Genomic DNA, 25,959 nt, shown 5'->3' with positions numbered 1-25,959 from the left:
ATATGGAAATATACCATACAAAATAATATTAAAAAATTTCGTAATAAATGTATCGCATACATCTATATTTTTAATTCAGAAGTAATAATATTCCCTTTTTTATCATTGTTTAAGCTAGATTACAACTGTCTCTGGACAATGGTGAATCGCAATGAGACGAGAAGATTATCGAGCTATGGTACTAAGGTACGTTATAAGGTACGCATTTGGTGAAAAACTTGTGTAAGCGGAAGGGAAATTTCGGTTTGCTTGGACAAGAAAACTCGGTTTCTCACAGGAAATACGTTTCCCGATGAGAACTCTTCCGCTCGATATGCGACTCGTCGATATCTTTCAGTGTGCGTGAGTCGGCGAGTCATGCATTTCTTCGTATGTGCATTCTACATATACGTATATACACTTATATATTCGTTACGTACACAGAAATGTATACGGTGGGAGCTCGATTTATCGTTCTTTCAATTAATCGTCGTATCATTTATATATTTTCAAATCCCAAAGTGATTTGTGTATCGCTTATCGTTTGCCGCATATTTATTAATCGCGCTGATTATTTTTCATTTGGTCGCAAACATCCCATCCAAAAACGTTCAGTCGGGTTTTCACCGTATTATTATACGTTATTATATAATGTAGAAGTTGTTGCGGAAATCGTGTTTGTCGTGACCAGCACATACGCGATAATAATGACGAATTATATTCTACAAATAAATCGTCTGCTATCAACAATTTTTTTTTTCTTTTTCATAAAACGCGGGTCTCAGTATAAATATATAAAAAAAAAATCTATTTAAAATTTGTACTTAAATAGATGACTAAGCAGAAATTTGAATAAAAAGAATCTTACTGACAATGAGATTAATATATGATAGGACAAGAAAAAATATATATATTTCAAACAAGAGCTGATTCCGCATTTAACGTAATTTGGTTATCTTCATCGGTAGCAGAAGATTTGAATAAATTTTTCCTCGTGTAGGATATATGCGCTGCTTCGAAATCACGATGATAAGACACAAGCGGATTTCTTGCGACAACTTGATTACGCGAACCTGAAGTGGATGAGCGACGTTCTTTCCGCGCTGTAGAAAGCCTTACCTCAACGTCGACTCTCACAGTGTCATCGTTCCTCCTCTGCGCCTCGCAATCTCTCGAATGGGTATACATCGAAGCATCGCAGTATTTGTTCGACCCCGAAATGTATATCTATCTTTAAATAAATGATAAACACAAACGTTCGAATATTCGATGTAAGAAGACTTGGCGATCGCTATCGCGAGCGTTTGCTCTCATTCTCTCTGTTCGTTCGGTCCTTCTTCTTTCGCGTGCGTGCTCGATGTATACCTATTGTACTTTTGTACATCTTCAAAATTGAAGAATGATCCAACCACGGCTGGTGCATCACGAGCGATCGAGTCTTTCGAAACACATAAAGTAAATTCTTTCCTCAATTTTAACGACATCGAAATTTATTCGATATTCCAACGACTTCGCTCGACGCAGATGTATGACGTGATTCCATTGATCGAGAAATGATTAGTAAAGCCTCGTCTCTCTAATCTTTCTTCGTTTTGTTAGAACAGTGAACGTAACGTAAATAAGTTGAGAAGTTCTCTAAATGATGTCTATATGGAATGCTTAAAAGAAAATCTTCCCAGATATCTCCTTAAGATACTTGTCGTCTAGATATCAAGCATCAGTTTGTGGATTGTAAAGTAATGGAGATAGAGATGGCGAGAGAAAGATTGTAAGTTTTCGAAAAGATTCTCGCGTTTTCCCAATGATTCACGATTTTTCGCGAATGACGCTGATTTCGTAGCTTTCGTGCGATGGAGAGAAAACACGTGAGCGTCACGGTCTTTAACCATACATCGAGTTTTATGCGCGGCACGCACGACACGTGGCGATGCGGCCGCGGACACGCGCTCATCAACGTTATTTATCTGGATACGTGGAATCAATGTAAATACTAAACATTCTAATTACGCATTCAATAAAACATTAATCGTGACTATACACGGATATGACTCATTTCCTATCTCTCAAGAAGTATGTATCTCTAATTAATTATTTTCGAATAATTTCAAATTATTATTATTTGTATAAATTTTTAATAATGCTTAACAGGCACCATGGGATTAAAAAAAGAAAACTCATTTTTGTGTAATTGAGATAGTACAAGCTTTGAAAATATTAAAGTTTTATACATGTTTTGAAAATGTAAAAGTTTTATATATTTTTTCATAAAGTATAACATGATTAGAATTATTTATAAATTTTTCAAAATTTTTTATTTCTTTCATTATAAATATTTATTCTAAAAAACCGACCAAAGAAAATTATTTTTAAGGAGAAGAAAAAGTTATCGCGTAATTTATGTTAGCACCTATTGACTTTTCGATTATGTCAAAAGCTTCACAATGCAGGTAAGAAGAAATTATAGTTTCACTGCATTCGTTTTTACAAATCACTTAGCATTTCTCTCTATAAAAGATGAAAGCAACGACGGACGGGATACTATTTCTAATGTTGTAACTCACATGCAACATACTACATATTGCGACATATTTTGCATAAACACGTATGTTCGCGTGTTTGCTGTCTTTAGTCACTTAGACGACAGTATCTATGCAAACGTAAACGCGTGTTTCTATTTCATTTATTAACTTTAAAACGTTTTATTTTATTATATATCTACGTAATTACCAATGATTTGTTGATTAATTATTAATAATTATTTTTATGACTGTTATGTTATTTTCAATAATAGTAAAAGTAATTTGCATGCTTTCAAAAAACAAATATTTAAAAGAATAAATTGTAAATCAAAGAATCACTGTTTATATCACATCTAATATTTCTTAGAAATAATAATAATACTCATATATGAGATATTTAAAAGAAATTATAAACTTTTTTTTTTTATTTCTATGCATGTTTCACATCTTTGTTTCGCAAAATAGAGCAGTTCTTTAAAAAATTACTGTTTCTTTTTATATCACAAAACATTCTAAATCTTCTTCCTAAAATATCCTATACATTATATATTTAATTGCATTAATAATGTATTTTTTTACAAAAATGAGTTTTTTTAACATTGAACTGCGCGGCCAATATATAAAGTCTCTAACAATTGTCAACTTGTATAAAGTAATCATATTCAATGTCAAAGTATAAACAGACACGCAAGGCAAAACAAAATAATTGAGTCTATTTCTGCAACGATAAAGCACATCTCTCAGAAACATCTAGAATATTTGATATACCAGTCGTGAATCCTATATCCCGTTCTTCTATTCGATTTATATCCGCCATAAAAAAAAAATCCATTTAATCGTGTATTGAGCTCGGCAAGACAAAAATAGGAAGAGAAGGTGAAGGTCAAAGCCAAATAGGAATTGATTCACGCACACATCTTCGATAAAAAAGAGAGAAAGTGAGAAATATAAAGACAAGATAAAATCGTCGACAAAATCTCATGTTAGTTAAATACGAAATCGTATACGACAAGTCAGCATTCCATTTATGTAATAACAGGTTAATTAGACGACGACAGATAATGGAATCCCACCACCGAGAAGGAATTACGAATATACTTGGAAAGTCCTTCTCTCAATTATATTAGTCTCAGCTAGAACGACCTGGGTGGTCTTGGCTGACAATTAACGTAATAAAAACTTAATTTAAAGGAACGTTAATCAGCTCGGAATATAATACACGTTAGCGCTTAAATAAGTGTTTTTTTTTTTTTTAAATCAACGTGATAAGACTGCTTACCTTATCTTCCCATAATTTTTTCTAATTTTGTTAAATGTGCATCTTTTCGAATCTACAAACATTACAGATTATGCTTTTTTGTCTTAGATTTCACTAAGACATTATTAATAAATTTAAAAGAAAGACAATATATACGTACAAAATTTAATTACCAGATTTAGTTGAAAATTATATAATTTAAATTGTAGTTACAAACCATTTTACGTTCAGATATAAAAATGTTAAAAGGATCGCAGTATAAGAATATTTAGAATAGTGAAAGTAAAATATATAATAATATTTAAAATAATTTATCGCCCGCATGCGGTTACTTATATTTAAATTCTAGATGCTAATACATATACAGAATGCAATATTCGTACCTGATGTGTGGTGACGTTTCTAGCGTCTATATTTCACTCTTGGCTCTACGCTTCCAATTCATTCTCCTTCTATTTCCTACTTTTGCCGAGGAAAAGTTGCGTGATAAAAGTTCCGAAACTCTTTCACAGCGGTCGCTAAATTGAAACAGCGTCGAAATAAAACGAACGTTCTTATTCCTGCCGCGATCCTCGTGTGCTGGTACCTCTCCGCATGCTTGCATATAGTTGCACTCTGATTTGTAATAAAGATTCCGACTCCTTTGCCATTTCGTGGCTGCGTTACGTACATACGTGCGTTCGCGTATTTGATATGACTGATGAAAAGAGCGCTTCTGCACTTGGGGAAAGAGGAAGACTACGAGAAAAAACGGAGAAAGAGAAAAAATGCGGATTCATTATACGGAGGGAATTATTTAATGCTTCTGTTGCAAATACATGACTAGCTGCCGAGTGCATCGTGGCAAATGGAAATGTCGATATTCCGATATCGCGATTATTCTTCAAAGTGAAGTTTTAAATGCAAATTCAACAATCATCTCGGATCATTATCGTGTTTGGTCATAATTGAAAATTGTAACAATAAATATGCAAAATAAAAAATATTAAAGTATATGCAATTTGAATATAAACCATAAACTTATAATTTCGGTTATGGATGTTATAAATAGTCCGTAATATTTCTTTTTTTTTTATCACAATCGAGCACTTTAAAGTTATAAACGTAACAGCCTATACTCTTTGTACAGATATAACTGCATGTACAAATAAATACTTATAAATACAAATAAATAATATATTTTTTTTTTAAATTACTCTATAATTTTTTTTATAAAGTCTTTTATATTATTATAATTATGTTGATATTTTGATTTAATCACTTATTTATACATATTCAAGGCTGAACGGAAGCTCTAGATCACTTTCTGTATGCCAACCTTTTCAAAAAATTGGAAATAGAATACTTTATTGGCAGAGTATATTGCAGGATCAATATATCGTAAGTATGTTCATTCGCATTCTTTTCCTTCCTTTCTTTACCAAGCATAGAAGCAAGGATCCTTGTTGAAAGAACGAGAAGAGCGAGACAAGAGTAGAAAGAAGACATAAGAGGGATTGCCAGGCAGTACAGCATAAAGCCGGAAGGATATGACGATATCAGACGGTAAACATAATGAAATAGGGTGATCGATGTAGTCTAAAATATATCTCAATAGATAGCATGTTCTTATCCATATCTCAGTCATTATTTTGTAACATGACTAAACACAATGCAAAATTCTCACCCTAATTATATTTTAACTATAATCCTACCAGCTTGTCTTATATCCGTTCTCGTAATTTATCACCAGAATGTGTGTATTTTCATGCTACGCGTAAATCAAACATCAATTCTGGCATAAAATATGAATAAAACTATTTTTCTATCAATAGTATCAAATAGAAGTTAGTAAAAGTAATTTTCACTCTTAATTAAAAGGTATTTAGCGATTGAAACAATTCGGTAGACGTAAATTAACATTGAAAATAAAATAGAACGATTTTTCTATCAATAGTGTCAAATAGAAGTTGGTAAAGATAATTTTCATTCTTAATTAAAAAGTATTTAGCGATTGAAACAATTAGGCAGACGTAAATTAGCGTTGAAAATTAAATAGAACGAGCTTCTTCAGCATTTATAATGCTGGAATATAATAGCACACACACGGAGCCGAGAAAATTCTTTTCAACGTTCAAATGTTCTTTACGGCTCTCGTCGGATCTTGTTTGATTGCAGGGAAAGATCATTGTACGCGTAACTTTTGTATCCCGTGACCTATATTCCATTCTCCGGTAAGCACGATGTTTGCGGTCTCCGATCTACAACGGGTACATATAGGAAGCGGTAAGCACTTTATAGCAACAACTAAATCTTGTACGTACGTACAAACGAGTCGAGTGGTATGAGAGATGACGCACTGTTTTGGTTCACTAGCATCGGGCTTTGCCGAACTTTCTTCGTGGCTGGGACAGGAATACAAGGAGGGCGAAGTTCTGTGCTTCTTGAGAGCTATTCGTTCCGGTCGTCTGCACATAATACATCTGCTGATAGGTTTATTAGCGGAATTCTTGCTTGCAAGCAACTTCCACGGATTCTCAACGAAATTTTAGTTAAAGAGAGATCAACCCTATTTCTATACTCTCTCTAAAGTATAGAAAATAGCATATGTATATTTTCCAGAGAATGTTAACTTGTAACAATTATAAGACGACAGTCAAAACTTTTTTAGTTGAGAAGAGAAAAATTATCGTAACTTCTTGTCCTAATACACTAATAAATTGCAATAACGGATTTAATTTATGCATTTTTCATTTTATGTTTTATCTATTGATCGCTTTTGCCAAATGTCGCGAAAATTGTTACGCGTTTTATTCGCGAAAGAAAATGGAACCTATTGCCGCAGAAAAACGAAACATTTTTAACTGCAATTCGATAATCGCGAATGAATGAATTGACGATGTATTGTATTCACAAGTTAAAAATGCTCGCTATCGCGCAGTTTTTTATAAATTTGACGATAAACAATTTCGTGTGTGGTTATTGATACATATACAATATGTGTGTAAAACGCGATACTCGAGAATATAAACATCACTCTTACAACAAGCGAGGCGCATCGAAATCGGCGATGCAGTCTGACTTTTATCAATACGTATATACAATACATACATCGTGCCGTGATTATACAGATAGATTCGGTCGGCGTTTTGCGTGACGAGATGTGGAAAAAAACATTGCTCATTCGTGCCATGATGCGTTTGCGTTGAATCCGGAGGGAAGCCCTGTGGCTACGAGTGACGAAAAAGTGCACGTGGCAGCCGATCGTAAAAATGCCGCAGGTCGATTGCGACTGTAACGTTAACGCAACGATTCCGTGTTGATAGTTTTAGATGCATCACGATACTATGTTTTCATGAAGTATTATGAGATATTACGAGAATATTAGAGATAAAAGAATTCTTTCACTGAATAATCATTTGTTTACAATGTCTACATGGTTAATTGAATATTTATGTGTTTTTATAAGATTAAAAAATAATCTTTTTGCTAAGATCGAAACATATAAATTTTCTATACTTTGTAAATTTTTGTTTTATTTAAAATACGCTTCAAATAAATTTTAATTTAGAAATAAAAAAAACACGTAGAATATATCTTATGTGGCATAATTAATTCGGGTATTAATTAAGAAGCTGTATTAAAATATGCCGAAAATGTCAAAGTGTATTACATTTTTTTATAAGCTAAAGAGGGTATCGAATATATTTCAAATTCTATGAATTTTTTAAACTTATCTATACAAAGTAGCGACGCTCATGCAATATCGAATACGATAGCGTATTCATATCGAGATGAATGTTCAAATCACATGCGGAAAAACTGATGCAAACCACTCAAGTATCTTTTGATCCTGACGATATAAATATATAGGAAACCATAAATTTACATTGCGTAGAAAGATTCGCATACGAGAGATCATGTCCAATCGCACTGTTGCAGTGAATAAATCGCGGTTCGTCAAAGTAATGATGCCGTTATATTCACATATATTAGAGAAAACTTTAAAAGAGAGAGAGATTGAGTGTCGCGTAAAAGGCTATTACAGCGTTTATATAACATGAAGTTATTCGCTCACATTTAGCAACTTTTAATGGCTCGTAACGCAGACTCCGTATAAACGATATCATCGAAGAAACTTGTACGACGCTAGAAATAAATTGATCTCAAGCACTACACTTGTTTATAAAAAGTATCTATTCATATTTTACGCGCATATGTGATATTAATAAATGATACGATAGAAAGAAAGCTTAATCTAAATATATATTATATATATATATGCAGTGTTTTAATTTAAATACACAGTTTTACATATAATATTACTTTTCAATAATAAATAAATTTCTTGATTTATTTTTTTTTCTTTAAAAATGTTGCATCATTAATTTTAATTTTTCAATATTGTGTGTGTGGCAATATTATATATTTTATAAACTTAAACTTAAATTAAAATCTTATTAAAGTCTTTCGCGATAAGAATATAAGAATCTTATATTTAAAGATTGACATTTCTCTTGAAGAAATTATTATGTAGGAAGTGAATTGTGAATTGTAATATTACATGTACCTTGTAAATAAAAGTTCTTAATTTTAATTTAATTAGTTTAATATGAATAGATAGCGTCTTAGGCTCTTATTGATACATTATTGATATCAATAATTGAAAGTTGGAGAATCTTTATCATTTTTATTAAAATTAGTGCATTAAGAATGTTATTTTACAAACATATTTCTTGTTTTAGTTTTTTAAACTAAAGTTTGTTGGAAACTGTAAAGTGCCTCGATATTTTTAACGAGAAAAGATCGGTTTTGAACTATTCCAGTGAAAAGTATCGACGTATAGTCAGACATAAAAGTCAGCCTGCGTTAAACTAATCAAAAGTCAATCTAAAAATTTTTCTATTCGCAGTACATATTTCCAGTTGACTTTCTAGACTTCAAGCAATGTTAATCTCTAAAAACAAAATTCTTATCTCAGCAATATCAAACGAAAATTTCGTAGATATGTGTATGGACGAGAATGTACATGAGTTATCGAAATGATCGCGCAATGTATCACTTCGCATTGAACTACTTGGCTGTTATCTCTGGTGGATGACAGAAACCCCCTGTCATTCTAGCGTTACCGCGGGGCGCGAATATTATCGGCGTGTCACGCATATCTTGGGCGTAACAGGCGAGATTGCGACGGGGTACCGGACGTCGCGGGATTTCGCTGAGCTTTCACTTTCTCGGCAAGCTTATAGCGAGCTATCGTGTTAGTTTTACGGGCATCCGTACCACCCATACCCGGTGATGCGGTTTATCACTCCCGCGAGAATCTCGCACTTTCGACAGAGGTAGTCGTTGGCAACTTGGAGATCATCTTTCAACGCTCTTCATAGTGCTACGCATATAAAATGGCGTAAAATATCGTCGGGATGAAAAATCCGCTTAGAAACCTGCGGTTTGCGGATCAGTAGATTTATATGTCTTATAAATAATTACAAAATAGCATATTTAATGTACTGAAATATTTAATTATTCCTTTTTCCATAAAATCTTTCTTTTATCTCTCTTCTATTTTTTCTATTCAAAAAAAATATTATTTTTAATCAAAATATTAATGTAACAATGTAAAAGCATGATTAATGATGACATCTTTTTAATGTTTTTTATTAAAAACTAAAGAAGGTTTTAGGAAGAGAGCGAACACGGTAACCTGAACTACCCTGGGTAAAGTGAAACAAAGCAGCATTAATTTTCTTACCTGGCTAGCTACCATATATATTGGGCAACATATATCACGGATTTTCGAGATGAGAGATAGTCGCTTATTCAACGACCCATGAAATTCGAATGTGTACGGGATTATCGGAAGACTCTCGCCGATGCTTCTTTTAGATACAGGGCTGCGATATGTGCCGCGCTAAATTCGCGCAGCTTTGAATGATTGTTTAACGAGAAGCAGGACGAGTTAATCCGCTGGCTTGAAACTTATTAACGGGATAATACCGTACACGCGCGAAGCAATAATGCGCCATATACATACCGAACGATACGACAGGCTGTGCATTTTCGGGGGAAATTATTTAGATTGCCGCCAAACTCGGCCTGACACCAATTATCGCGTAGATCATTAGCTTACGCATATTAATCTTTGTTACAGCCGTATATCTCATCGCTGCTCCGCTGCGATACACATATACAAAATGCGCTGTAATAAATTTATGAACTGACGAAGGGATTATATATAACGCGAGCGTTATACACGGAGAAAGGGAGAAGTGAATGCGAATTGCTCAAATAATTACGGTTCACCCGGACTTCAATTACATCCCGTTTCGCTGAATTCCGAGGTTATATAATTTTAACTAAACCCGTATATTTCGATATTAAGTGTTGATTTATATATCAAGGAAAATGGAATATTAGCGACATGGGATTATATCTCTATTTTCTTCTTTTTTACAACAAACAAATTATTATATTGAAACGATGAAAGAAAATTGGGATCGAAATATTTGTAAAAAATCAAAAATATTGCAATATTGATTGATTGAATGTGAAATTACACAGATTTTATAATAAATATACATATGTTACTCATGCCAAATAGTAAATGTATAAAACAAATATAATTTTAATTAAATATTAATAAATAATTGCTAAATTATATTAAAAACATTAAAAATTGTTAAAATCTTGAAAAAACGGTTGTTCCTTTGATGTGGTATTGACGAGTCTTAGGTGTAAAATAATAAATAACGAAGCTCTAAGGAATTCGAATTAGATCCGAATTTACGGATATATTTGTACAGAGAAAGTAGTACGTGACACGATAGCACTTTATGATGAAAGATGTGCCTCGTATTACTTAGTTGTCAAGATATAATACGTGGAAATACACCGAACCATGAAACGCGAACGACTTCAGCAGGTTTTAAAACGTCAGTAGCAAGACTGACGATAAGTCTCGGGAACACGTACTGCAGCGTCGAAAAACTTTGTTTTCTCGCAGTTCAAAGGAACTTTTTTTATAATACTATATCTTCCAATAAAATAAAACAATAAGCAGTGACCGTGAATGTAAAATTTAGAAAACAATTTTCTAAATTGCGATTGATTAATTAACTCCAATTATTCCGATTAATTAATATTTTCAATATAATCCATTCTATTGGGATTATATCGGAGTTATTATGGTATATTATTTACGCCTGTCACAAACATTGTTCCTTGGTTCATTAATCAGTACACAATTATCTTGCAATTAATTAAACTATGTGCGAAAAATATGATTCTGGATAAATAAATTGACAAAATTTAATCGATTAAATTAAATAAAACTGAATATTCTGTTAATCGATTTTGTGTTTTAGATACGAAAAGCTAACAAATTCCACGACAACAATTTATAAATAAACATTTTGATAATGAATAATTAATCCTTTCACTTATTTGGTTAAAAGGTATGCGTATTCAAAGCAAGTACATATATTAAACGGCTGTTACAAGAGCATACAAAGCGCACGAAACATGAAATATATACGGGTATGCTGCATGTTACAACATATATTTCCTATATATATATATATGTTTCGTACGTGTACATATTCCGTTTGCACTGAATATTCTGTTAATCGATTTTGTGTTTTAGATACGAAAAGCTAACAAATTCCACGACAACAATTTATAAATAAACATTTTGATAATGAATAATTAATCCTTTCACTTATTTGGTTAAAAGGTATGCGTATTCAAAGCAAGTACATATATTAAACGGCTGTTACAAGAGCATACAAAGCGCACGAAACATGAAATATATACGGGTATGCTGCATGTTACAACATATATTTCCTATATATATATATATATATATATATATATATATATATATATATATATATATATATATATATATATATATATATATATATATATATATATATATATATATATATATATATATATATATATATATATATATATATATATATATATATATATATATATATATATATATATATATATATATATATATATATATATATATATATATATATATATATATATATATATATATATATATGTTTCGTACGTGTACATATTCCGTTTGCACGCGCGTTCATCGAATATCGAGATACGCATTGTTTAGCGTCATTCCTGAATGTAGTTGGCTATACAATAGTAATTACCTTTCGTGCAAACTATGCGCTCCTATATACAAAGGCATGTTCGTAATCAATAGCTTCGACTGCAACAAGTAGATATATACAAGTCAGTTGGTGAAAACGAGAACAGCAACTTTTGTTCCAATTCACTCGAGGATCGTTACTATACGGGCAATCTACTTCCGGAACAGTAATAGCCGTGTACATCTCTCTTGTTCAATTGTCGCATCTGGCTGACTACGCGTAGCCTTTTCTACTCGCTGAGTAACGTTTCGATCATTTTGTCCCGTACGAATTTGTACCTGCAAATTGCGAAAAACGAAAACAAAAAAAAATTCTGTCTATTCAGGTTATTCTACAAAAATCGCGATTGTTAATTTTAGTAGCAGATTTCTTCTGCAAAAAAATTTATATCATTTTTAAATATATAATTTTATGACCCTTTTATATTAAAGTTTTAATTCTATTTTTTAATCACATTACTCATATATAATATTATTTTCATGTAAAGTTTCTTCTAATATTTCTTTTAATATTGTACACGATTCTTTTACAATTTTATTTAAAAGATAAGTTTTATTATCAAAAATTTTGGAACAAGATTTTGATTCCATCGAAAATAAAATTATACACATCACGAGATATACCTGTCAAAATCATGCAATGTTTCTACCTACTTTTCTCTACGAGCAATATAATATTAACGTAAATTGTAGGCAATCATAATAAATATTTCTCATCTTGTATACTCTGCTTACGCTAAAACAAAGTGTAGTACCTTCGTTGGAATTTAATGCATTGCATTATAGATAAAATTTAACGATTGCTATGTAACAGAAAAATTTAAATGAAAGTCTTGCTTCGAAACTTTCCGCATTCATTGCATTCTGCAACAAAATTCATATCTTTATTTGATCCAAGCTTTCTTTTAGATTTCTCTTTTTCACGTTATCATCTTTCGTTTTATCCCCATTAGTTAGACAATATTTATACTCCATCTTGGCATAATATCGTTTTAAATATCCCTGGGGACTCTTTCAAAACAATCTCCGTCCGAGCAATAAAAATACGCACGGACATTACCGGATGGTCTTTTTTTACCGTTCGTCATTACTACGATTCTACTAGAACGGTCACCATCGTTCCGGCCCCAGCGTTAAGTCGCGTGCGAGAAAATGGCTTTTCTTCTCTGCCGCTTTTCCTAACTTACTAATTAAATAAAGGGGGTCGACAAGAGAAAGGAATCCTGGCCTCGCCGCCATAAGCGCGCACATGAAAAGAACTTAAATGAGGAGATATCTATAAAAGTGAGGCTTATGCCTCTTCTGCTTTTCCCCTCCTTTGTCACATTTCTCCCCTATTATTCTATTTTTTCATCAAACAGGTAAGTTCGTGCTAATTCATTTTAATACTTGAAAAATTCTCAAGTGATTGAATACTTTAAACTATTCCAATTTTAATATCAAATTTTAAACGATCGTATAAATCGTTGGATTTGTGTTTAAAAAATGCCATATAAGATCGAGAAATAAAGTCTCGCTTTTCAAGAAAACTTCTTTTTCTCAACAAAACCTAATTTATATATGTTTATACTAGTCTATCCGCCTATCTGCGATTTGGACCGATGAATCAAAATTCTCGGAGAATTTGAATAGTCAAGAATCGAGCATAGGATACATTAGATTCGTGCGAAATACTACTTGGAATAACATTTTCCTTGATTAAGATTTTTATTATTTTTTTTTTCTAATCATGAATTGCGCGTGAAGATTTCCACATTGCTGCATCGCAGAACGGGAACGGTGTATGAATTGCGACGCATTTAATATTCATGCTATCTTTACTTAGTAAAGTGTAGAAGCTTACTTAGAAGTAATATAAATGATAATTTGCGTCATTGTTCTTGCTTCGTTACCAACTTGCAGCATAATCATCAATATCGAATGAAAAATTTGCGCGCGATTTTGAAGTAAGGCTTGGAGAAGAATATCATTGCACTATGAAAATTTATATATAAGGAACTTTATATAACTCGGCGACGAATAGTACTAACAAAAATATCGCCGCTGAAAACGCGATGAGTAATTTCCTCAGTAAGAGATTACTTAAAATCTGAAATTGCGATAAAATTTGTTATAAAAATACCTGTGTATATGTTATATATATATAATCGTAAAATTATATAATATAAATGTGCCAAATGTGTGTTTTCGTTTAATGGATCAAAAATTAATTATTAATTAATTATTAATTAATAATTAATTACTCAATTGATTGTTAATCGCAATGCAAAATATATCCGAATACAAGATATGTTATACAGTCTAATAAAAATCACACTTTAGATATTTTACATATACTTCAGATTATCGAATAATAAAATATGTACGCAGTTCGTAAGTATAATTTTGTATGTTCGTAAATCTTAAGCTGTTCAATTTGCGAAGTCAGATAAGCTCAGCGACATTGACCACGGTCCGATCGAGAGATCAGGGAGTATTAATTACATGCCTCTTAATTCAAAAGCCATTAAGGATCATCGCCGTAATCACGGTATTAGCAGTAACCCCGATATGCTAGTCATATACTAGCTTTTCTAGAATTTGTGATCCAGCTCTTTTCTCCACGAAGCAATTCTCTTTCTTTCTCTTTCTTTTTCTCTTTTGTCCTCAAATAATTCCTTCCAGTTTGGACGAAGTTAATCCCGCAGGATCATATCGTATTACTTTGCTTGAGCTTAAGGGAATGGCCCGGTGGACCCGGTGACAGTGGTATCGGAATATAGACAAAGAGAATCGTAGGGGAGCAAAAGGAGAAGGTGAAGGAGAAGAGGGAGAAGCGAGGAGGGTTGGCAACTGAGGGTGACGCGGCGGTGGAGAATTCCAGAAGATCCTCACGGATTACGTACGTGATTGTACGACAGTGACGTCACCGTGTGGCTATTGTTCCCGTTGTAATATACGAGCGGGAGTAATCCTCAAATTACGTTCCCGTAACGCGACGCTTCCGTCCATCCGTTTGCCGGCCGTCCAGGTCGCTCACGTATACGCGCGTACACGAGAGAGAGATAATAGTTTCCTGCATAATAGTTTACTAATGACACCTTCATTATCATATGGACCATCGTCAGATGCATCGCACGCATACATAGGTGGAGGTCTATAGATTAACGTATTTCGATTTCTCTCTCTCTCTTTCTCTGTCTCTTTTTCTTTATCTGTTTACATCTCCGTTTCTCTGATAGACAAAGAGAATCGTAGGGGAGCAAAAGGAGAAGGTGAAGGAGAAGAGGGAGAAGCGAGGAGGGTTGGCAACTGAGGGTGACGCGGCGGTGGAGAATTCCAGAAGATCCTCACGGATTACGTACGTGATTGTACGACAGTGACGTCACCGTGTGGCTATTGTTCCCGTTGTAATATACGAGCGGGAGTAATCCTCAAATTACGTTCCCGTAACGCGACGCTTCCGTCCATCCGTTTGCCGGCCGTCCAGGTCGCTCACGTATACGCGCGTACACGAGAGAGAGATAATAGTTTCCTGCATAATAGTTTACTAATGACACCTTCATTATCATATGGACCATCGTCAGATGCATCGCACGCATACATAGGTGGAGGTCTATAGATTAACGTATTTGGATTTCTCTCTCTCTCTCTTTCTCTGTCTCTTTTTCTTTATCTGTTTACATCTCCGTTTCTCTGTCTCTCTATATTCGTGGCGATCCTTGTTCCGCGTCTTCCCCATCGTTGGCAGTAGTTTCGTATCGTCTTGTACAGACGCACGTGAATCCGTCTGAACGATTATGAGAAGTGTCGCCGTAGTGCCTTAGTTTCTGATTTGCAAATATGGCTTATAATCGGAGTGCCAGCTTTTATTTTAATCCTTTAAATACCTCATATAATCTCAATAATTGAATTTCTGTACTTTTGGTATTATAGATGAAAATTAGAGATTTATTAGAATGTGTTTATGTATCTCTCGTCAAAGAAAATATTGTTGATATATTAATTTATTATTAATAAATTCACAGTTTATATATATTATATCATTTTTTAGAAATAAAAATAGATAGAAAAAGTATAATTTATATATACTTTTTTAATATAAAAGCGACTAAATATTAAATTTTAAATTAACTTAGAAACTATAGTGCAATCGAAATATTTTATTTTTCAGGAAATCTATTATTTTTAATCAATTTTTGCTAATTAACTTTTTGAAGCTGTAAAAGTTTGTGATTGTAAAAGCTGTCTACAAAAATGATTGTATTAATCACATGGAAAAGCACTTGAAGCATTGATTCATTGTCTATAGACTTTTATTTCCTTTTACTTTTTTTTATCTCGTCACTATCAGTGATTTGTTGTGTCCACAAGAACAATGGTGCAACCTACGTCACAATCAAGGACTCATTAATGAGTTTTTCATTACAAAAAGTAATTTTGTGGAAAATGAAATCATACATACATCGAATTTATAATAGCAAAATCTTTTTTATAGGTCTTAACCATAGACTGTGCCTAACTGTAGACAAATTTTCAACAATAAAAATAGTTAATGATATGTCAAAAATAATCTTAATTTTATGCTATCATAAATCTCTTTTTTAAATAACATTTGAATTATATTATCTTTATATAATTTACGTAAAAATTAATTAGATACCCTAAATATTTTTATTTTCACGTGTCATTTTTATATGAATTCATATACTCTTAACATGATGTAATGGATGATCGCGATAAAACGGGCCCCATCCTCGTTCGTGATTTTACCAGTCAATGCCCATCGATGGCACGTATTCGGACAGCCAGTTGATGCGTAGGAGCACGCTTTGATAAACGCCGCATCAAAGCGTTTTACGTCAAGGGTAAATCGACATTTTCATCGAAAGGGCGCTACGGGCATCAGCTTTTATCATAAAAATTTGCGAATATATATACGAATATATATATATATATACACATATAAAGAGCACATTCATAAAAGCCATATAAAATTGTGCGAGGGAGGAATTCGCGCGGTAACACTCTTGCCTCGTTATTGTCTCACGAGAGCTTTCCGCCGGATAAAGCGGCGTTTACTGATAACGAGGCGCGTGATTGTGAGATATTGTCGGGCTAACGCTTTTTGAAGCGCGCACATATTTCACGAACGCCGACGTAATTACGATCGACTTTAACTGATGTATCTAACGTCGTTTCTCCGCACCCCGGATAGCGTAAATCTGATACGTAAGTTTCCAACGTATTGCCCGACGTATTAGTTTCTGCGCGAAAATATATTGGTACACTGAGCAGGCAGGAAAGGGATATTGATAGCCGCGAGAAAAAATCGACATTATTGTTATTAAGTTAACGTCGAAGACCCGCGGATCTTCATAAGTTATCGATCTCCGTTAAAATTAATTACAGAATTTATTATACACATATATTTTATATATGCATTCTCTCTGTTCAATTTTCTGTATTATTAGAATGGCTTCCGGTTCCAGAAAAAAAATTAATAAACTCAGATCAGTTCTCTACATATTTGCATTCATATTATCCGGAAGATTCCGGATATCGGAGAATCTGAGAGATCGGATAAAGTAGAGAATTGACTATATCGCATCTAATTGTAGATATATATAAAGAAATTGTAATTTTAGTTTCATTAATATTTGCTACATCAGTTTAGATTTTACACTTTAAAATATAAATGTTTCACGCCACTTCCTGCCAGAAAGGAACGGCGAATTCAACAAGCGGATCTTGTTAGAAAGTACTGATGGGGAAAAGGTTTGTTTTATTTTTCCAATTCCTGGATTATATCAGTTAAGCAAGGAAGCAGAAACTGGGCCGAGTTGATCGCGCGAAAGAGAAGACAGAGAGCGAGATTAATCTCAGTAGTATCTCTACTCACCTTTGTAATTTCATAAAAGGAGGGATTGCTGGCGCCACTCCTTCGTTGCTTAAGGAGGGCTGTCGAGATTTCTATCTTCGTTTTCGTCTCCATTTACGTTCTCGCGCAGTCGCCAGATGGGAAACCGCGACCGAGTCGCATGACCTGAAAATAAGTTGAAAGCGTTATAAACCATGCAGTAGATTCTCAGTTTCTAACATATGACAACCGAGTTAATGAAGTGCTTTGATCCTTTGACCCTGATGCACTCAGCGCGATATATTATCAAGAATGTAGTCGCAATTCAAAGATATTACGCATGTATACGGAATGTCCTAGACTTCATATAAAATTTCACGATAAGAAATAATAGAATTTAGAAATATCGATTGAATTATGATTTAAAACCTTGCAACTTTTACTATATAAGATATTATTGATGATAGAAAGCTTAGAAAAATAAAATTTGGAATTTAATAAAATGATAATAAAATATGATATATTTATCACATTTTAATTCCCCAATATTGGCTCATTTTTAATATCGGCGCAAAATGTGTCCATCCTTATTATTATACATAGAGATTCAAGAAAACTTGCAAATTAAAAAAAAAATTGTAATATTATAATTTATTTTCTTGCATAAGAAGAAACGAGAATTGTGAATATTAATATTTATATTTGATTATGTTTACTTCAAAAGTAAGAACTATTAATTAAACTATTAATTTGAACTATTAATAATATATCATAGCTACAAAGAATTTTTTTTTAAATTTAAAATTTTTTTAAGTTCTTATGTAATGAATAGTAAAAAATACTGTGTGCAAAAGGATGTCTTACCTTATTTTAACACTCTTGTATTAATATTCAAATATATTTTATAACTTTTGCTGTATTATTTAAAATGTATAAAACTTTACTCTCACATCAACTCGTGCTATTTAAGATGAGTTAAATAATTTTTTACAGAAATTTTAATCTAAGCCTTACTATAGTTTATCGTCTGTTGAAACTACAGATTTCTATTATAACAATAGCAATAATGTAGGAAGCAAGAAAACAACGCAAGATAAAAATTATCATTATTATTAAAAAATATAATAATCGTGAATAAATTGTCGTTAAAGCTAATATGACTTTTATATCATTTACAATAACGATAGTTTAATAGATCACAACATTTATAGAAAAGCAGTCAAAAATGTTAATCTAATTTTTAAATTCTTTGAAAAAATATTAATAAAAAAAGATAAAATTTAAAAAAGATATTTTTCAACAAGATATTTTAAAATTACTAATTATTATCTGAAAAGTAAAAATAGACAAATCAACCTTTTAAAATGTGGGTAACAGTTCGACAGACCAACGTTATGGCCCGAGGGTTAAGTAGATGCAATGGAATTTCAGGGATAACTGAACAAAGTTTAAAGAATCTATAGTTGGTGACCAACGCAGGGTCTTGAAACGTGTATATATAAGCTCACACTTACAATTAAGCATGTATACGGGATTTAGACATATATGTATATATCAGAACATACATAAAAAATGCATATTTATTCTAATATATGCTTAAATAAGTATTATTCCGGGCATATAAATATAAAAGTGTAATTCTAGGCATAAATATAAAAATTTAATACATTATATATACGAAATTATAAATAAAATAAAAAATTATATTGTAATATAGTATAATTCTTCTTTCCAAAACATAAGATTTTAACATGAGCTTGTGTAAGTCTAGTCTTAAACGCACAGCGAAACGTGCAGCAGATCTAATTTTCTCACAGTGATTACGGAAATCGTAATTCTCTGATAAAAGCTTTCTGTTTACATTCGATCTCCTTTTAATTATATTTTTCCCTTTCAAAAAAATATGTTATTTTATAATCATTATCTTTACAAGAGAGTTTACTTTTTTATGTGTATGTCTTTTAATTAGGATACTAGGTGAGGTCCTAATTAAAATCTCTTAATTAAAAAAGTTTAATAATTATTGTGATAATTATGCTTTTTCAAAATATTTTACAATATAAGCAATGGCTTAACTTTTTGAACTGAACTTCACTTAGGTATAGACTAAAATCTACCTGAACACATACCATATTGATAGCATTTTGCCAGAGGTCTTAACTGCCAGTATTTTGAATTTAAAATTCAAAGACTCAGGTAGCACTGAAAAAAAACGTTTCATTTCTTTTATATAAAAGAAAGTGTTTGTCTTTATTTTTTGTTTCTAGTGGCTCGCTCTGTTGAGAGTACGCATGTCTTTGAAAACGAAGAGTAAAGTTCAAGCGTATTATCTACTATCTAGTGGTCCGCATGTGTTAGCAGGGCCCATTCATACTAAACACGTTGTGTTTCTCACATTGTGAAAAATATTTTCCAGCAAGATTTTCGTGCATCAGAGTGATACACAAGAAGAGCTACATTTTCAGCCAGTATGTATACAGTCAAATGCATTAATTGTATTAGATATAATTGGCATTCATAAAGATATTTTATGCCATACACATCCATTCTTTTTATTTCTTATAAGAAACATTGTATTGAATCATATCATTTCTTCGTTATGTATAAACAAAAAGAGATAATTTTTTTTTAAATATTATAGAGAAAAATTTATTATTATTTAATATCATTAATGTTGTAATTCGTATACGTCACGTAAATAATTTGAAGCGTGCCTTCGCCTAATGTGAAGAAACCTTTATCAGTCTCATCACATTATCAGGCAGCGTGTTAGCAGACGATAAACACTCCAAACAGTCAAGTTAGTTATAAAGAGAAACTATAGAGCTACGCACATCTTCGTCTCAGTTTAACTCAAGCTTCCTTCGGGCGAGCTACGTTCATCCTAGACAATCTATCATTTTACATGCTTGGATACAGACATATTGTATGCATGTCATGACAAAATACGCCGCGAATTTCTCTAAACGACGCACAATCCAAAGGATATCTCTTAGACGTTTATAACGATATTAGCACATCATCGATAAACGAAGTAAGTCGTAGCATCTATAATTAATGAATTACCTAATTATTATTGCATTGCTGACGAATGCCACACGTGGTTTCTTTAATTTACTAACCGATAAGTTGGGTTCCGATTATGTATATCGTTTATTTTTTATTCAAAGAAATTAAAAAAATTTTATAGTAAAATTGTTGTAAATGTTTAAATGTTTATGCTCAAAAATTAAAATATAAAACTTCAAAAATTTTGTTTAAAAAATTATTTATTAAAATTAATATTTCATTCGCACACTATTAATATCACTAAATTGTTTCGTGATTATATTTGTGCTTATAAATTTATTTGCATTTACAGTGAAGTAATTCAAGAAGTAATTCAAAATAACTCTATAAATATATATCATTATAAATTTCTCTCGTATCTTACGATAATGCTTTACGTAATAATCTTAAAATGTGATTAACAGAAGTATTAATTATGTATGTGGAAGATAATATTTATCAAGAATTATTTTTTTGCAATATACTCGTTAATATTGCATGTATTATATACTTGGCAGAAATTATAAGGATTACGCAATTAAGTAATTTAATTAGCATAGATTACGTGTGTAATGTAGAAATGTTTTATTAGTTGTGATCGAATTTATGGCAAAATAATTATAACTAGAAATCTTTTTTGAAATGTTTTATATATTTGTATATAGGAAGAAAAAGGAAACCTTCTTATCAAACTGATCTAAACATCTTTATCAAAATTCAATTTAAATAAAATGAAAAACTTATCGTTTAGTACTTCACGTTATACAATTTAATTTTAAATTTGTAAATACACTTAAAACAGAAACATTACTTTATGAAAATTTTGTATTTTAATGTATTTAACATATCATAGGACAAAAACAAAGTCATTGTAATGATTCTTTCACATTTCTTTCTGCTATAAAAAATAATTAAAAATTAAATGCTTCGCTGAAATTATCGTAATTATATGAACTTGATTGTTTTTAAATTTTTGGAGCCAAGAGAAAGAGAGAGAGAGAGAGAAAAAAAAGCACAATCTTTCTAATTTGTCATTATATTTTATTATTGTAGCAAATTCTCTTGTCAGTAATGGCAAAAGAATCAATCTGTTATCTTATAGCGAAATAATTTGCAAATAGAAACTATCGAAGTACAAATCTTTTGCTACTCATATAAAAATTGAACGAAATTTATTACGGCAGCATAAAGTGCATTATGTCAGCAAACTTCTTTCCTTCTTTGTACAAAGTTTGCCAGATCCATAGAATTATTTCACCTTCAATAACAACGCTCCAAGCTTTTGTTCCGAGCTGTGTGCATCTCAATGACGTTTTCGGAACCAATGTGTGCTCTAGCTTTATCGCTATGTACATCTAACGTTTGCTTTAGCTTCATTTCCACATTGTTCTAGAATTTTCCACGCAGAGTATAGTTTGGCAAATAATCCGACAAACTACGCCAATATGGATATTATGAAATCGGGTTGGTTCAGTGAAGTGAGCGATCTTTGGCCTGGCATTGCACTTTCGTTGAAGGTAGAAGAAGTTCTGCATTCCGAGCGTTCTCGATTTCAAGAAATCCTGGTAGTAAAAACGTGAGTAAATTCTTTTCACAATAGCGCAAAATCTTGTTAAGACGGTGTTATATTTTTAATGTAAGATATGATTTAAATGTAAAAATATGTGTTGCTTTTGCAGAAAATCACATGGGAGAGCTTTGATGCTCGACGGCGCGATACAGTGTACAGAGAAAGATGAGTTCTCATATCATGAGATGATATCATACCTGCCGCTCTGCAGCCATCCTAAGCCTAGAGACGTCAGTTGACATATTAATTTCATAGCATGCTGCATATACGTACGAACGACAGAAAAATTCAGCATTAATTTGACACGCATTTAAACACTATCTAAATAATAATAGCAATGCATGATAAAATGTAATACGTACGTAAGATGATGCTGCATTTCTTTGTTGCTTGTGTGCAGTCGATCTTATCGTTAGATTTGCCACTAATGTCTCAAATTTCAAACTTATAACGATTTATTCAGAGTTTATATTGTGTTATACCTATACAAAAGTGATATTTAAATTAATAGCCAATAATTAATAATAGAGTCGGCAAAGTCTTACAAATTATCCTTTGTTTTTAATAAAGATAAAGTTTTTTTTAGATAAAATATCAGATAATTTTATGTCTTACGAAGTATATTGATCACATCAATGACCATATTAAGTCAAATATTATATATATGTATATTATATATTTCGTATTATTAATATTTTTTGAATATATAATAAAGAAATCTTGTATATAATTAGTATCTTTAGGCAAATATAATCTGTCATATTATAGATCTTAATAGTCGGAGGTGGCGATGGTGGAGCTGCTCGAGAAATCGCGAAACATCCGGACGTAGAACGTATCACGCTAGTGGACATTGACGACAGAGTTATCGAGGTCTGTAAACAATATTTGCCTCGCTTGAGTCTGGGTCTTAACAATCCTAAAGTAACTGTTGTTGTTGGCGACGGTTTCGAATTTTTGAGAAATCACTGTGGAGAATTCGATGTCATTATCACTGACAGCAGCGATCCCGTAGGCAAGTAATCTCGCGCATACTTCTCTAATATCTTATAATAAAGATAAATGCATAATTTTCATACGAAAAAGAAGTGTACGATTTCTTAGAGAAACAGTATTATAAATAATACTAATAATTTTTTACTGCTGAACATCTTTTTAAGCAACCGTATTATGAATTACTGAGGGCAGCATTGAAATCTGATGGAATCATTGCCAGCCAGGCTGGTACGGTATGGGAAAGCATGCAACAAGTGCAGAGTACATTCCAGCATTGCAAAACCGTATTCCCCGTCGCCACCTACGCAGTAACAGCAGTACCGACATACCCCACGGGTCAAATCGGTTTCATCCTTGGGAGCTTAAACAGCGTTAGTATTAAACATGGTATAATATATGACAATAAAAGAAAAATATTTTTTGTATTTTTCTATGGAGAAGGAGAACTTGATTGTGTGATTGATTATTAATAGAAAGGGGGAGGGAAGGGGAGAGAAAAGAGAATTCGATGCAATTTCTGCAATATCTGGAAGTCAAGTTTTTGACATAAATTTGCAATAATTATATAAACATTTGTGACTGTAATAGTTTCGATTATGAATGAGGTTTGATTGCTCAAGTAAAATAAAAACTATAAGAACTATCTAACTATAATACGGGAAAACATTTAAAAAAATCTAATCTTGTATATATGAACAAGAGAAAATACAAATTAAAAATACTTGTATTTATGAATAGAAATACGATCTAGACAAATTTTCTTTTTAATATAAATTTTGTGTCGCATCAATCTTTAAACCGATCTTTTGAAAATAGATTTAATAAACTTTTAATTGCTTTTTTTTTTAGCAATCAAATTTTGCAGAACCAATGAGGATATTCAATGAAGAAGATCTCGATCGAATGGAAATAAAATACTATAATGACAAGGTACATCGAGCTGCTTTCGTCTTACCAAGATTCATAGAGAAGAGTTTAACAATTGCTCAAAGTAACATTAACTAAATGCTTAAGGACATTTTGCTAAAAAATTTTAATAAAAAATTAAAAAAACTATTACAATAGCGTATTAAAGTGGAAACCTCAAAATGGTTTTTTAATGTTTTGTCTACAATGATTTTTAACTGAGTTTCAGCGGTTAAAAAATAGCTCAATTTTTAACGTGTGGTGTTTCCAATTTTTTTTTTTTTTTTTATAGTAATATACATATATTGCATATTTTTACAAAATTATATTTGTTTTTAATTAGTCTTCTTAGATTATTTCTGAACCGACTTTGTTAATAATGACAAAGCGTTACCTAAGGTTGGTAATCTTTAAATATATCTCGTCGATATGGTAAGTAAGAATGCTTACATTTTACCAGCAATAGTTAAAGTATTAAAGTTCTAAATCCAAAGTTCAAATAGCTTTTGTGTGTAAATAGAAGTGGTCCATACAGATTCTAAATTCTGTAATATAATTAAGCGAAATTTAATAAATTTTATAATGTAATTTATGTATTTTGATTTTTATATATTGCTTCATTCCAATGGTACATCAAAGTATTTCTAACTGTTTAACCGGTTATTGCTAACATGTCGACAAATGTAAAATCTTGGAAGACAAGATTTAATATTGCAACATAAAATAAAAATATAAAAAAATTATAAATTTACATTTTACAGAATTTATAAATATCAAATATTTTAAATTGTTGTGTTTATCTTTAAGATATAATAAAATAAGCTATTTTTATTTATATGCAGAAACAACATCAAAAACACATTTTATTTAGTAATTAGTGGTCAATATATTTATATACATCAATGATAAAACGTTGAATAAAACAAAATATTATTTATTTATATCAGATGTGTACATCGGCATTAGTATAATCATGAGATTTTAGCATTTCTCTTTTGTTTTTTGTTTTTTTTACACAAGATATTACTGTAAATAATTTTAACATATCGTAATTTTATTTTAAATTGATAACGCAATTAGCTTACTTTTCCAAAAATTCTAGATCAAAATTTTTAAAAACTGTGAGTTCTAAAAATAAACAGAATAGTAAAGTTTAATGTTTTCAAATTAGTACAGGAAAATAAAACTTGAATAATTAAAGTAATAACTTTATCGTCCACTTGTCACAGCTATCCGTTTCTTTGAAATACAATTAAATTAAATTAAACTATATTAACGTGAATAATGTTAAATTATTACGTTGTATTCGATTGCACTAATTATATCAATTACTGGTTGCAAATCAGAAATAAAAATTATGCCAATTGAAACACGAACACTTTGTCTGTGAAGCGTCGCGTTGCAAAGAGTCTCCGTTGCTGAAAACGATGACGATGCAATCGTGGATATTCTCGCGATCTCATTAATTCTCGGCTCTCTATCGGATCTTACAATTTCCATGAACGCGCGGAAACGACGCATTATCAGCAGCGTTCGCGGAATCGCACATTCATAATAATCAGCATATTCATGAATTAGCTCAACTGGACAGCAGCGAGTATTTTCAAAGTAAAATGAGGTGAGAAAAGAAGCGAGACGGGAGAGATACATTCGAGTCTCGGGGAGAGGGAAACCCTCTGTAAACAT

General features: G+C 31.7%; 1 protein-coding gene across 1 annotated transcript; it reads left to right on the top strand.

Annotated features, from left to right (window-relative positions):
* Positions 1 to 20,521: 20,521 nt before the first annotated feature.
* LOC115233859 (spermidine synthase) lies at positions 20,522 to 25,017 on the top strand. Its single transcript, XM_029804474.1, has 6 exons — positions 20,522 to 20,787; positions 22,195 to 22,377; positions 22,481 to 22,601; positions 23,140 to 23,387; positions 23,510 to 23,738; positions 24,217 to 25,017. The coding sequence occupies exons 2-6, from the start codon at positions 22,247 to 22,249 to the stop codon at positions 24,370 to 24,372; spliced, it is 885 nt and encodes a 294-aa protein (XP_029660334.1). The 5' UTR covers positions 20,522 to 20,787; positions 22,195 to 22,246; the 3' UTR covers positions 24,373 to 25,017.
* Positions 25,018 to 25,959: the final 942 nt, after the last annotated feature.

This window comes from Formica exsecta, unplaced genomic scaffold (assembly GCF_003651465.1).
Source record: "Formica exsecta isolate Colony F162 unplaced genomic scaffold, ASM365146v1 scaffold191, whole genome shotgun sequence".
Taxonomy (NCBI): domain Eukaryota; kingdom Metazoa; phylum Arthropoda; class Insecta; order Hymenoptera; family Formicidae; genus Formica; species Formica exsecta.
Note: the sequence above shows the minus strand (reverse complement) of the source record. Positions and strands in the feature narration are given on the sequence as shown.